Genomic DNA, 14,626 nt, shown 5'->3' on the forward strand with positions numbered 1-14,626 from the left:
AACCGGGAGATCAGTGAACTGAGAGAAAACACAAGATAGAGAAATGAAATCATCGACAGTAAAAACCTCTGGTTATGTTGACTCAATGTTCTCTGTGATTGGACAGCAGCTCTGCCCTGTGTCATGTGTTAATGATCGGGCACATTGTTATTATGAATGAGTGGTGGTGGAATGTAACTACGTACATTTAGTTTTTTCTTTCTCTCTTTCTTCTTCTATTCCACTTCATTTCAGAGGGAACTATTGTACTTTTATTATTATTTAGTTGGTAGTTTCATTTTCATGTACGTATTATTGTTTGTACAAAACAAGCATTGTGTCATTTTGGTTTGTACAAATTCTGAAAATGGAATAGAAATTCTTAGAACCCAAACAGTAGATTAATGGAGAAAATAATAATCATTACTTCTACTACAATCATACAATCCTGCTTTTACACTAGTGCATGAGTAATGTGAATCTAATGCTGTGATAGGAGCATCATTTTAGTACTTTTAATACTTCTAAGTATATTTTCTGGACTTGCAACACAGCTTCTTTGCATCAGACGTGCACACATTACAAATGTTGTAATTTCTCTCTTATAAAAAGCTGAAAAAATCTTCTTGTTTTGCACTCAAGGACGGCCTCTTTCAACGAGGAGAATGATAAAGACGAATGATTCTCGTTCGTCTCCTTTTTATCTAATCTTGAAAGCTTTTTTTCTTTCACCACCTCCGTCAGAGGACTGTGGCATTAGCAAAGAGCTCTCACTTCCCAATGCATTTCTTGACTGATGAAAAAACAAAGTTGTTTTCATGCTTCACAGCATGAAACACACACACACACACACACCAGCATGTAATGTTCCCTCTCCGTGGGTTTATGGTAGCAATAAGTCAACTATTCGCACTCTAATATTGTCATTACATGAATTACGATTCACCAAGCTGTCGTCTCTGTAATAACGGAAAGATTAACGACGCGATAGAATCCCGGTCAGTTTGTGGCCCAACTACAGTTGATAGCCAAACACCTCCCACCTATTTCACAGGCCCAGAATGAACTGTTGTACCTTCGTCAGCCGTGTGGCCTTGTCTCCGGTTGATAATAGGCCCATTGTCTCCTTTTATCTTTTGCAAGTCAGAGTGAACTCAGAGCTGGTCTCCTGCCACGCCGACGGCAGAGAAACTCTTCCCGCTCTGCTGTTCAGCCTTCTTTATCTCTTTAATAGTTACTTTATTAATCCCACAAGGGGACAGTTTTTTGCTACAGCAGCATTAATAGGCACATGTAAAGCAATACAAAAATAACAGAGTAAAAAATATTGAATATAGAAATGCAAGTGCAATGTGTGTGTGTGTGTGTGTGTGCTTGTACAAGAACTGTGTATCTGTGCGTGAAGCCTGGTGGTCGTTTCCAGGAATCAAGAGCTACTTTACATGCGTCTTTTTAATAAATCCATTATGACAAAAAACAAAGCATGTTGATGTGATCTAAACGGATGCTTTTGCAGAATCTATACGAGTGCTGATCTCTGTCCCCCCCCCCCCCCCCTTGTGCTCTCCATCCACCAGCAGATCCAGTTTGCGGACCAGAAGCAGGAGTTCAACAAACGTCCCTCCAAGATCGGCCGGCGCTCCCTGTCCCGCTCCATCTCCCAGTCGTCCACAGACAGCTACAGCTCAGGTAGAACTGAATCCCCCAGTCCCACTCATGACGATAGCGGTGTGAGATAAATTTCCCGTTAGCTCTGCTTTTAGACTTCCTGCTGTGTGTCGGGCTCGCTCGCAGACCACACATCTTTCATTGACACCATTAACACGACGAATTAATCCGTACGGCTCAGACGGCGTCGCCTCTCGCGGCGGAATATGATGGGCAAGCAGCTGGACAGGCAGACGGACTAATGACTTTCAGTCAGTATTAGTGGACGGCCGTAATGGGCCCGTCAGGTCACGGGGCGCTAAAAAAAACAACAACTTAGTGAGTATTCAGTACTCGTATTGAGAGGGGATGAAACATTTTGTGTCTTCCCACCGGCACATTTGCAGGCATCACTAACCACGGTCAGCTGACAAGATGAGCTGTTTTTGTGTTATTTAGCACGTACAGGGTGGATTCTTATCTTAACATCTCAACAGCAAATGTAAATTGAGTGAAATGTGCTGCCAATATTAAGGTTATTTCCAGAAATATTTCCGTGTGTAGCCCTATTCTCTCCCCTTTTGAATTCTCCTCCTTTTTTTTTCCTTCCTCCCCCGTCTCTGCTGATTCCCTGTCTTCTCCCATAATTCCCTCAACAGAGCGCCTCTTATTCCTCTGATGGTTCCCACAGTGCAGAGGACACGCCGAGCACACTTTTAGTACTTTTCCCAAGGACACTTTGCTGTAGATTATCTCCATTACGCGCTCCTCTTAAGGTAGCGGCCCAATGGTAGGAAATAAGAGACGAATACAATATATATGTTGTTATGAAAAGACATGTTTATGTAGTTCAATTCTAACATTTTGTTAAATATGTAGATGAAAGGGTTTTGTATGGCCAAAGTCTGTCATCCCATTACACTTTAAGGGAAAGCAATGTCTGACAGCATGGTCTGTTCCCAGGTTTTGGGAGGACTACTGCGTCAGTGAACACATTGTATGAAGCCCTTTGTGGCTCCAGAGGTTGCTGCACACAGTCTGATAAATTGCCTCAAGTTCTGCCGCTCGTTTGAAAATGAAAAAGAAAATCTGTGGGTGTGGAGTGAGCACAAGTTCTGACAAATATGGCAATGCTGTATTGATTCTTTTTGAAACTACAAAGTGAGTCCAACGATGTTAAAGGAGTGCAAAGCTAAATTGATGGAGTACTTTAATGCACAACCCACTTCAGACTTATAGTTGACAGAAGTGAATGTGTAATAAGTCTTGGTATTGGTTGGGACTTTAATATTACTTTTAAAAGTATTATGTTTGAGTTGTGGATTAAGTTAAATATATTCTCCTTTTTAGCTCTTGTTGATATCTAAAAAATACGTCTGTGTGAATGTAGAAGACTTTTTCTTCACCGTCTTTGGCTTTGTCCCAGTTTTCCTTCTCAAGTATTGGTACATCCGCCCTCATGATCCCTAAGATCTGCTCGCCCCCCCCCCCCCCTTTCCTCCTGTCGGTACGGATGGGGGATTTCAAAAGAAAACGGTGGACTCGTGGATGATTATCTTCTTTTTCTTTTTAAAGCCTTTCACCTCCTGACACAGTACAGCATGTTCTTTGACTTCGGTATTGTTGCAGTGCTGGCGAGGGAGCCGTCCGTGGTCATTTTGAAAGAACTGATATTGGCATCGTGTACCTGCTCTATGCAAGAGGAACCGTACCTGTGACGTGAGTCAGCCTTAAGCACAGGAACCTCTCAGTGCTGCTGCCAGACACGGAGGCATCTTATTACTAAGTATGCTGCCGCACTGTTTCTATCTCCCAGAGGTGCACAGATACCTCTCTATGACCGGTTTGTTTTTTTCTCGAAGTGTTGAAACACATTTGTACTGTGTTTGCTCTGCAGTCGTGTATTGGAAAGAGCCTGGAGTTTTTGCAGAGGGTTTTGTTCGGCTGCTTTATAATCGGTGCAGAATCTGTGGCCTACCAAAGTCAAATTGCTGGGTTGGGGAAAAAAAACACAGGCTTTATTCACAGTGTAGAAACCGACGGCGCATTGTGTTTTTTTCTGCACTTTGAAAACCTTTCAGCTCTTTGCTTGTTGTTGAAAGATCTATATAAATAAATTTGCTTTGCCATATTCAAAGTGCTTCAGATAAAACCTAAAGGCATTCAGACAAGATGTAAAAGTAACAAGGCAATATAAAAGAGACGCACGTAATTAGGATTTAAAAGGATTAAAACAAAGCAAAAGAGAAGATTAACATAAAATTGAATAAAACATAGAAGACAGAGAAGTTTTAAGCTCTGATTAAGAAAAACTTCTTGATTGTTCCAGATACAAGATGGCACACAAACTGGAAAACTGCCTCTCCACATTTAGCTGTGACTCTGTTATGAACCGTCCGGACCTCACAGGTTGCTTTCTTTCCGTCCAGACGCTCCATGTCCGATGGGAGAAAGAAGAGGCATATATGGGGGAGTGGAAGTGTCCTGGGCATCTTCTCTCCCGTCTGCACTGATGCCAGACAGATTTGCTCTGTGGTGATTTGAGATGCAACAGTGCAGCTTAGAGGCATCCATTAACATCACATCCAGTCCCTTAATCTCTCATCTTAGTTAGATGTCCCTAAGACAGAGAGAGGTCTCGTATTTGCCGTCAGCGAGGTTGATGTCACACAGTGTGCTTTCGGGCTGGAGGCAGACGACACCGTAGCAGTGACCGGTGGGGGCTGGATTTAACGCCGGCGCTTCACCAGCGCTCCCATTTTATCACTGAATCCCCAAAAAGGGGGGTGAGGCAGGGGAGAGTGAAGGGAGGGAGGGAGGATTTGGGAGGACTGATCCATAAGCTGGTTGTCAACACTCTGACGTTGAGGCTGATGTTTTGTCTTCGCGGCGCTGAGGCTGCCGTTGGTCAGGCTGCGTCGTCATAGGCCCGGTTGATGGGTGTCTCAGAATGTCTGCATCCCCAGAACGGATTGAAGTTATCAGTGTGAATGGTCCCTCTCAAACGGTTTTGCTGAGCCTTTTGAAGACTCTGTTGAACCAGTTGATCCCTTTTTGTTGGCAGTGGCTAAAATATTGTACTTTTATGTGTGTGTGACGTGCTGACGATACGTTTGTCTATGTGTGCGTCTCGTTTTTCCAGCGGCGTCGTACACGGACAGCTCTGACGATGAGACGTCTCCTCGGGACAAACAGCAGAAGAACTCCAAGGGCAACGGAGACTTCTGCATCAAAAACATCAAACAGGCCGACTTTGGCCGCAGAGAGATCGAGATCGCAGAGCAAGGTAAACCAAACCACTGTAAAAGGAAAAAGGGGCGAACTTAAGAGTTAGTGGATGCAGGTCGGTGGCCAAGTTTACTTCCTAATGTAGCGCAGATCTGAACCGTAACAGCAGTAATGCAAACATGAGGGCACAATACATTCAAATTGTTTTTTTGTGTGTGTGTCCACGTGTGTGTGGTACTGCTGGGTGACCATATGTTCCCTGCCACTACAAGTGAGAACACCATTTAAGAACCAACATGTTAACGCACATTATTCACATCATCCCCTAATTACTGCACAGAACATACAGAGAGCCTCAGCTGACACCCTGCAGACTACACTCTCTCTCACTCTCTCACACACACACACACACACACACACACACACACACACACACACACACACACACACACACACACACACACACACACACACACACACCCTTAGCATCACTAACTCCTTCAGCTGGATGAGTCGATGGATTAGGGATGAAGTACTGGAGGGATTAAATGATGGGAATTCCTTAACCACCCAGCTGATTATCCACGTATGTGTTCATTTGCGTGTCTCTCTCAGAGATGCCAGCTCTGATGGCTCTGAGGAAGCGAGCCCAGGGGGAGAAACCCCTCGCCGGTGCCAAGGTGGTGGGCTGCACCCACATCACTGCCCAGACTGCTGTGAGTGGGGATGCAAAACACACACTCACACACTCACAGCCCAAACATAAGACGGTTTCACTGCAGCTGCTACAACCAAAAAGTCAAACTTGACCCTCTTCTCCTCAGGTGCTGATGGAGACTCTGTCAGCGTTGGGGGCTCAGTGCAGATGGGCAGCCTGCAACATCTACTCCACCCAGAATGAAGTGGCAGCTGCCCTGGCAGAGGGAGGTGAGCCTGGTAGTTCCTGTGTGTGACGACTGCACTTTTTTCTTCCCTCCTGTTTGTCCCTCATCGCTCTCTCTCTCTACGTCTGAAATGCTTCCTGGCTCTTTGTAGGTTTCAGTGTGTTTGCGTGGAAGGGTGAGTCAGAGGACGACTTCTGGTGGTGCATCGACCGCTGTGTCAACGTGGAAGGCTGGCAACCCAACATGGTAGCACACCTACGTTCTAAATAAAGCTCACTTGTGCTTTTCTTTTTATTTCCATCCAACAGCGTTGGTGGTGCTGCTATTTTCACCAGACAACCTAGATCTTTTTAAATACGAGGACTCTATTTTTACATTGAGTAGAAGTACACGAAGGATAACATGTACAGCAAAATACAAAGTGCATTTCTTTTTTTAACATTTGTTAGACATGCAGGAAGGAACTACAGAAATATGTCAATAAAAGGAAGTATTAAGTATTAAGCAGAGATGTCTTTATCCACATTTCGCTGTCTTTGTTCCCTTTACTTTTGGATTTTACCCCCTCTAAATCTTTCTCTGTCTTCTTTCTGTCAGATCTTGGATGACGGTGGCGACCTGACTCACTGGATCTACAAAAAATACCCCAACATGTTCAAGAAGATCAAGGGCATTGTAGAGGAGAGTGTGACCGGCGTGCACAGGTGGGAGTCGCAGCATGCACGCGTTCTTGCCCTTTGTCGTCGTCTAAAGCAATGTTTTTGGGGAAACGTGACATTGCCTCACATAAAACCAGTCTCTGTATTTTAGATTAGTGAATATACAAGTAAATTGTTGCACAAACGCACTAAAACACAGACATGCACTGACACACTCCTAGTTTCCTGTGTGATAACATCGCCATCTAGTGGTGGAAATGTTTCCATTAATAGTGCATTGTAGAATTGCTGTGTACATAAGACTTAAATGTTAAATAGGATATTTGTTTGACATTTAACGATTGCTAATTAATAAATTCATATGATAAAACTAAGCTTGTCTACAAACATAGGTTGTACCAGCTGTCCAAAGCCGGGAAGCTTTGTGTCCCAGCCATGAACGTCAACGACTCCGTGACCAAGCAGAAGTTTGACAACCTGTACTGCTGCAGGGAGTCCATCCTAGACGGGTAGGAAACACCCGCCTGTTTAACCTGGTTGGGGATTATGAAACCGAACATGTTCGGAGTTGCAGGGCAATTACATCCACCTCTCCTCTGCTCCAAACAGTCCGAATAAATAGCATGGCTGCCGGTATAATTGTGTTTCTGTCCTCAGCCTGAAGAGGACCACTGATGTCATGTTTGGAGGCAAACAGGTGGTGGTGTGTGGATACGGAGAGGTAAGGCGGACGTTTCCATACAGGCTCGAACACAATAAATAAGAGAGAAATGGTTCAAACCGACTGTTGTACTGTATGATGATATCCCATGTCTATTATGGCCAGGTGGGAAAAGGCTGCTGTGCCGCCCTTAAAGCAATGGGCTCCATCGTCTACGTCACAGAGATCGACCCGATCTGTGCCTTGCAGGCCTGGTAAGACTCAGCTGGTTGAGCTCCTCACGGCTCACTGCCGGGTGTTGTCGTTGCATTAGTCTCATGCTCTTTATTGTCTTTCTCACCAACGCAGCATGGACGGCTTCAGGCTGGTGAAACTGAATGAAGTCATCAGACAGGTGGACATCGTCATCACCTGCACAGGTCGGTTCAGCCGCCGTCTCTCTCTGTGTTTGAGAAGAATCTCTCATTCACTTTTAAGGTGGCCAAGATAAAAAAAAATGTAAAAAGAACATACTATTCTGTCGGTGTTCGTTCAGGATGACTGGACAGATATTCAGTCATTGTCATCAGTGTCTAACCGCCACTAATTAAGTTCTCAGATCAGCAGCCAGGGAGTTGTCCTGAACACTTAATTAGAGCAGAGAATTGCTTCTGTCTCTGTGCTTCGTTACCTAATGTTGCTGGCAGGCCTGAAGCAGAGGCTCTCCTAAGGGTGACCGCAATTGAACAGAAAAGATAATAAAGTAGAAGAAGGCGCTTTGCTTTTGTGTAAGGTTTCCCCAATAAAGTTACAAAGTGGTGTCAAATATATAAAACAGGACAATCATTAGATCCAACAAGGTGCTGGTTAAATAGACTTCCCCTGCTGACAAATCATGCATGAAATAGTTCATATCCTTTTCCTGTTCAAGTCATCCTTGCATCCAGCGTGTTCCCAATTTGCAGACAGGTGGAGCACTCGCATTAAATTACTAGATGGTGAGATAAGAAGTCATAAAAACCTAGTTTTACCATTGGTGCCTTTTCAAACGTGTCCTTTGATAAAACTTCAAGTTTGCTCTACTCTCTTTCTTTGTCTATTTTACATTTTCTCCCTGTTTTAACCTCTTGCTCTTTGTGCATTTGTCCTCGCGCTTCTTTCTCTTTTCATCTCTCTCTCTCGCTCCTTCAGGCAATAAGAACGTGGTGGTGAGAGAGTACCTTGACCGCATGAAGAACGGCTGCATTGTCTGCAACATGGGACACTCCAACACTGAGATCGATGTGGTCAGTCAACAGCTTGCAATAACTTGTGAAGTAACAAAGATAAATAGGGAATGACCCAAAGAGACAGGAAAGATGAAAATGTACGGCAGCAAACTGCCATAGTGAGATGGAATCAAGTATTTTATTTAAAGAAGACGAAAGTAGTTCAGACACAAGAGAGGAAGTTGTGACTCACTTCTTAAAGTTCTTCATTACTGTAAATGACCAAGCACCCTGAGTCAACTTCTGGCCCGGGATGATAGCCGTACGACAGCTCAGCCCAACAGAAGTAAGAAGTGGAAGTGGAAACAAACATTGCTCATGATGTTGTGCTCACCCTGTAGGCCAGCCTGAGGACTCCTGAACTGACCTGGGAGAGAGTGCGCTCTCAAGTGGACCACGTCATCTGGCCTGATGGCAAGAGAATAGTGCTGCTGGCTGAGGTACACTGTGGGGCACACACACACACACACACACACACACACACACACACACACACTCACACTCACACTCACACTCACACTCACACTCACACTCACACTCACACACACACACACACACTCACACACTCACACACTGACAGTCTTACCCAGAGGACTTTGAAAGAACACCGTAGTAAGGGAACTTTAGATTCTTAGTTACACAGATGTGGTGACACTCACATTTTGTCAACAAATTAAATTGGAGAAAATATGCGAGAGATTAAACAGACACACGCACAGAATCCAGCATATGCACATTGCAGGTTAAGACTGCGTGTGTCACACGCTGTGACAGAATGAGAGCAGTCTGTCGGGGCCAGAAAGACAACATGCCAGCCCGCCGATGTCTGTCTCTCTGTTTGATCTCCAGCAGGTTTCACAATCCAAAATAGAGTTGTGTTCCCAAATTCTCATTTATTTAAAGAAGTAATACATCTTAATGATATTATTCTGAAATAAAGACTATTTCAGATGGCTGGTTTTGTTTAAAGTTTAAAAAGACGATACGTGTTCATTCCCCTTTGTTTCATAACTTTGCCTTTTATTTATTTATTTATTTATTTATTTATTTATACAAATTCATGATATGTGCTCGAGTTTTGGCAGACGAGATGATGTGGATGCAGTACTGAGGGCAACATAGCAAAATAAAGAAACTTAAGCCTCGTCCGCTATTAGAAACACTCACCGTTTGAGTATTGAACAGTCGTGTGATTTATTTATTTTTGTGTGTGAACTGAGCATCAAAACCTTATCTGTTTTCATTCTGCTTTTTTATCTTTCAACAACAATACAGCCTTTCTCTGTTCCCCCTTCCTCAAAGCTACAGAGTGTTTCAGTTCTACATACTAACTACCTAATTTTCTGCAACACTTGGGAAAATGCACTCACTGCAATGCAGCCTCTCAGACAGCAGCAACAGTTTAGTATTCGGGGCGAAACAAAACATCTTCGTTAGTATAAGTTGCACAACAGTGACTTTCAGAATCGAGACCAAACGGCTGCTGATAAATATATTCAAGCATCTTGCTTTTTGAAACCTGAAATAGATTTCTCTTTTCCAACACATTTGTCATCTCACTCCAGACTGCACATCCTGGCACTTTGGTCTCTCGACTGCAAAGAGGAACCGCGCGTTCTCTAACCTTGTGTCGCTTTGTCTTCCACTGCAGGGTCGCCTGCTGAACCTCAGCTGTTCCACCGTGCCCACCTTTGTGCTCTCCATCACCGCCACCACCCAGGTGAAACATTGCGCTCACGTTGCGCCTGGTTATCGCTAATAAAGTATTTGACCAGAGAAGTTCTTTGTGTGTGTGTGTGTGAGTAACGCTTTGCGCGTGTCTCTGCCCAGGCGCTGGCGCTGATAGAGCTGTACAACGCCCCAGAGGGACGCTACAAACAGGATGTGTACCTGCTCCCCAAGAAGATGGGTAAGGACTGAGATGTCAACAAAGACTGCTGAATACAGAAATACACAAAATGGAAGTATAAGTGCGCACAAACAAAGAAAGATGTAAAGCCAGGGAGATACAAAATAGCCTTGGTTGGTACTTAAGTCGCCACCACGCAAGTTCCTTGCAGCGAGTTTGTTGTTACCCCAGCAGAGAGCCTGCAGGCATATTTCATTTATCTGTTTAGCCAACACAGTCTCATCTGTTCAGAGCCGTCTCCCTCATCAGTCACAGTAGAATGAATCCTGTTTGGGTGTGTGTATGTGTGCGTGTGCGTGCATGCGTACACACACACACATTGTCTGCAGCGTTGCCTCGGTGGGTCAGAGCATGTTAAAGGAAAAACAGGGAGTCAGATGTAGGTCACCCCGTCAGTGACGGCTGCTGTTACCACGGCACACACTTGACAGAAAAGATGGTGGAGAGAAAGGGGGAAGCAAGGAAATGAAGAGCTGAGGAAAGAAAGGAAGTAAAGACGCAAGGAAGGATGAGGAGGAGGAAGATAGAAGACAGTGCAGAGGAAGGGATGGAGAGACGGTAAACCTTAGAGCCTCCCTCTTCCTTTTCTCATTTGCATGATTAAAAAGCCACAGACGCCTGCTGAATGTTAAGATGTTCCTCCTCTCTCTCTCTCTCGGGCCTCCAGATGAGTATGTGGCCAGCCTACATCTCCCTACGTTTGACGCACATCTCACAGAGCTGAGTGACGAGCAGGCCAAGTATCTGGGCTTGAACAAGAACGGGCCCTTTAAGCCAAACTACTATAGGTATGGAAACACTTCAACACGACACGCGTTTCAAGAGATAAATCATAGAAAGGAAGAAACGGGAATCAAGTTTGAGTCCTGCTTGTGGCAGAAACTTATCATCCTAACTTGCTTACTTTCTCTTTTTGTCATTGAGGTATTAAAAACCAGTGTCGGGGTCGGACTGAAGAAATGCAAATACTCCGTGAATGGCACAGACTCATTGAAGGAGAGGAGGATGAGGAGAACAGAAGGAAGGACGGACGGAAAAGTCAACACACCTGCGTTATATTCAAGGAGGGGGGAGGGGGGAGGGGCCAAGGGCGTGGCGTTCCCTGCGCTTATGGCAGCCGTTTTTATTTATTTCACGCTCGACAACAATAGTGATAACTTTAACTCTGAAGAGCTGTTCCTGCCACTCGCCATTAGCTAGCTCCCAGACATCTCCTTCTGGAAGATGTTTTACTTCTCTTCGTCATTTCACCACCATTATCTCTGTCTCTTTAGTCGCTCATCTGTGTGTCGAATCGTAAGTATATCCTCCATCCTCCCTTGCCATTGCCAGATCTTTTATTGTTTTAATTCAAGATAAAATTATTGATGCTGAAAAGATATATATATATACTATATTAAAAACAAAAAAAATCTGCGTGAATGAAAATGACCGTTAGTGACGGACACTTTTTTTTCTGTCCTTTTCTTTTTGTTGTCTTTTTGTTTTTTCTACCTGTGATTTTTGTTTTTCTCTTGCGTAATACTGCGAGGTTGGGGTTACACCTAGTGGGCGGGGTTAGGCGGGATCTCAGGGTCCAATCATATCATGTCTTTTTATTTGATCGTTTCGTTGACATTCTCTGTTGTATCTGTTTTTAAAACATTTTTTTTTAAGTCCCTTCGGATCCGCCTGTAGTTTGTCAGAACTTCTTTGGTAGTATGACTGGATGGTGGCCGGTTCTTCCCACCTGTCACTCAAAGCCACAGTGAAACCATCTCATTGGCTGCTTCTTCCTCGGCTTCCAGCTGCTCACATGGCGCCAGTGTTGAAGCGACGAGAAGTATTTCAAGCTTGTGAGAGCTAACCTTTTCATTTAGTCTCTTTCTTTACCAAGAATAACTATACTATATTTGAAGCATGACAGGTTGTCGGATCATTACAAGGGGTATACTGTATATTTAGATATTTATATTGAAATTAAGATTTTTCTATCTCTTTCTCTCCTGCGTCATCTAACATCATTACCTTTTGGGGGAAAAAAAATCAACATATGTCAATAAGATAAGCAATTAAATGTTCTAATGATAAGTGTAATAAATGTACCTAACCCTCACTTTGAATACTGTGACAGAAAATATTTACAGAGATACCAAATGAGCAGCAAGTTGCTACCTGGCCGGTACGTAAACAGATCAATTCAATCAGGTCCTCCTTGAAAAGTATGGTTCTGTTAAGATTTAGTGTAACTACATACACACCACAGCTCTTTGGTACAGTTTGCAAAATAAAGTCTCGGATCTGAATGCCACCATGATTTTTTTTCTTTACTTCCGAGAAGCACATTTACCTTCACTGCAGAGTCATGAGCATTTGCCTGTAAAGGGATTTTTCACCTTTTATTTTTTATTTTTTAAAGCTCTCCAAACTTGGTGTTCTATCCCTGATATATTTGAGTTTCTTCTCCCCCTCCTGAAAGGCATAGACTCCACCTAATGATCTGCACACTCGTCATCCTCGGCAGCTCGTCCCCAGCTGACTTGACGGTGGAAATTAGAAAGTCCCGACAGTGATTTCACCTGACAGCCGAGTGCACCCCGCTGTACCGGCTCTGCACCTGAACCAATCAGATTCTCTCTGACCTTTAGCCTGCTGGGAGGCGCTGCCAGCTCTACTCTCACAGAGAAGCATCAAATGCTGAAACACACACATGCAGTAGCTCTTTATCCAGTTCTAAATAATGTACTGCATTTTGTTTGGAAAATACATTTGATCATATTACAGCTTTTGAAATGGCACAAAGAAGTTTATCAGTTTAATGAATAAGTTTGCCTACTCAAAATACAAATATGCACAATTCATGCATTTTTTGTAGTTGTGATATCATTACACAATTGAATACCAACCCGTCTTTAAAGGAATATTTTGCCATTTTGGCAAATGGGCATCGTCACTTTCTTGCAGAGAGTTTAGAAAATGTACACCACTCTCATTTTTGTATGATAAATATGTTGCAGGAGCTAGCAGCCAGTTAGCTTATCTTAGCATAAAGGTAACAAAATCCAACACCCAGCACCTCTAAAGCTAGGTTTTCGTGCAACTGAAACAAAACGTGCATGACCTTTTTTTAAACATGCTTATGAGAAGTTTGTTACTTTTGAACAGAGCCAGGCTAACTGTGTCCCCAAAATGTCAAACTATATCTTTTAAATTTGGTAAAAGCTAAATTAAAGTCTAAAGAAATATACATTTTGAAAGGTGCATAGGAACACAAACCTAGCATACGTCCATGGGCCACCATGTAATGACGAGATCCTTCACTGTGTCACGGCCCACGCGACCTCAGTGTCACTCCGTTCCCTGCCGATGTTTGTGCGTTTCTCTGTCTCCTTGTGCTCTTGAGAATCCCCTCTTCAAGTAGTGTGACCTGTTGTCAGTGTAGCTCTTAAACCTGTTGTCCTGAGTCTTACTTTTCCCCTTTATTAAGTGCGAATGTGTGTCAAAAGGTATGTTCCCTCTTGAGAGAAAGCTGAGGTGATTGTAGATGAAGACATGTGCGTCTAAATGTTTTTCTGTGTTTGTACACATCCTTTTTTGCTGGCCATGGTTGCTTCGTTAACAGCTGCCTCAGGACCCTAACCTGTGCGTTGGGGGGGGGGGGGGGAGAAACCCTTTTTTTTTGTTTTGTCAGCCGTAAGCTGACCAACAGACAGGTGGGCGGGGGAAGACACCAGCATCATATATGTATATGCATACAATATACAGATATGACAACCTTTTAAAAGTATAGGGAGGTAAAAGAAGAATCCACTCCTGTATTTATTGTTGTAAATCCTCTTACAGTGCTAAAACTGGCGAAATTCTCAAACATGTTTTAAGTTGTCTAATAAAGAAGGAAAAAAAAAATCTGTTTAAATATTGCAAGTGATAATGGTAGATGATGAGCAATAATTTAAAAAAACACATTCTGTAATCTTAATGAATAAAGATGTAAAAAATTGTAATCACTTTGTGTGCATCACCTTGATTTGACTCCTTTTTCAAGACTTATTCACCCGCTTCTGCAGGTGGTTGACGTGTGTTGTCATAGTGTTGTGTTTATGTGTGTTGTCGTTGTGTTTATGTGTGTTGGGGGGGGGGAGGGGAGCCCATGTGTGCAGCTGCTGAGGTCTGTCCGTGATCTCATCTGAGCCAGTGAACAGACAGGGACATCTCTGACATCAACAGCTGGCTCTGATCCTTAATTTATTCTGGACACACCAATCAGCGTCACGAGGTTAAAGGAATAGTTTGACAAATATAGAGTAAGATGTAATCTACAACAGTCCAAACTATGATTCAAAGATTTACAATTGTCAGCATGTTATTCTCTCAACGTGTTTCTGTTTCTCGCTGTTAAAAAAATGAAACGTAGCTTGACAAGAAATGTCTTG

The 14,626-nt window shown here is 43.4% G+C and overlaps 1 protein-coding gene across 1 annotated transcript in view; it reads left to right on the forward strand.

Annotated features, from left to right (window-relative positions):
• ahcyl2b (adenosylhomocysteinase like 2b) overlaps nucleotides 1-13,850 on the forward strand; it is a 31,471-nt gene extending 17,621 nt beyond the window's left edge. Inside the window, exons 2-17 of the mRNA XM_079183985.1 lie at nucleotides 1,560-1,668; nucleotides 4,769-4,912; nucleotides 5,470-5,570; nucleotides 5,679-5,781; nucleotides 5,890-5,984; nucleotides 6,336-6,442; nucleotides 6,790-6,906; nucleotides 7,055-7,118; nucleotides 7,224-7,312; nucleotides 7,407-7,477; nucleotides 8,229-8,323; nucleotides 8,647-8,745; nucleotides 9,957-10,025; nucleotides 10,136-10,214; nucleotides 10,882-11,002; nucleotides 11,139-13,850. Of these exons, the coding sequence (XP_079040111.1) occupies nucleotides 1,560-1,668; nucleotides 4,769-4,912; nucleotides 5,470-5,570; nucleotides 5,679-5,781; nucleotides 5,890-5,984; nucleotides 6,336-6,442; nucleotides 6,790-6,906; nucleotides 7,055-7,118; nucleotides 7,224-7,312; nucleotides 7,407-7,477; nucleotides 8,229-8,323; nucleotides 8,647-8,745; nucleotides 9,957-10,025; nucleotides 10,136-10,214; nucleotides 10,882-11,002; nucleotides 11,139-11,145 (1,470 nt within the window). The 3' untranslated portion in view covers nucleotides 11,146-13,850. The remainder of the gene's footprint in view (nucleotides 1-1,559; nucleotides 1,669-4,768; nucleotides 4,913-5,469; nucleotides 5,571-5,678; nucleotides 5,782-5,889; nucleotides 5,985-6,335; nucleotides 6,443-6,789; nucleotides 6,907-7,054; nucleotides 7,119-7,223; nucleotides 7,313-7,406; nucleotides 7,478-8,228; nucleotides 8,324-8,646; nucleotides 8,746-9,956; nucleotides 10,026-10,135; nucleotides 10,215-10,881; nucleotides 11,003-11,138) is intronic.
• Nucleotides 13,851-14,626: the final 776 nt, after the last annotated feature.

The sequence above is a fragment of the Pholis gunnellus genome (assembly GCF_910591455.1).
Source record: "Pholis gunnellus genome assembly, chromosome: 22".
Taxonomy (NCBI): domain Eukaryota; kingdom Metazoa; phylum Chordata; class Actinopteri; order Perciformes; family Pholidae; genus Pholis; species Pholis gunnellus.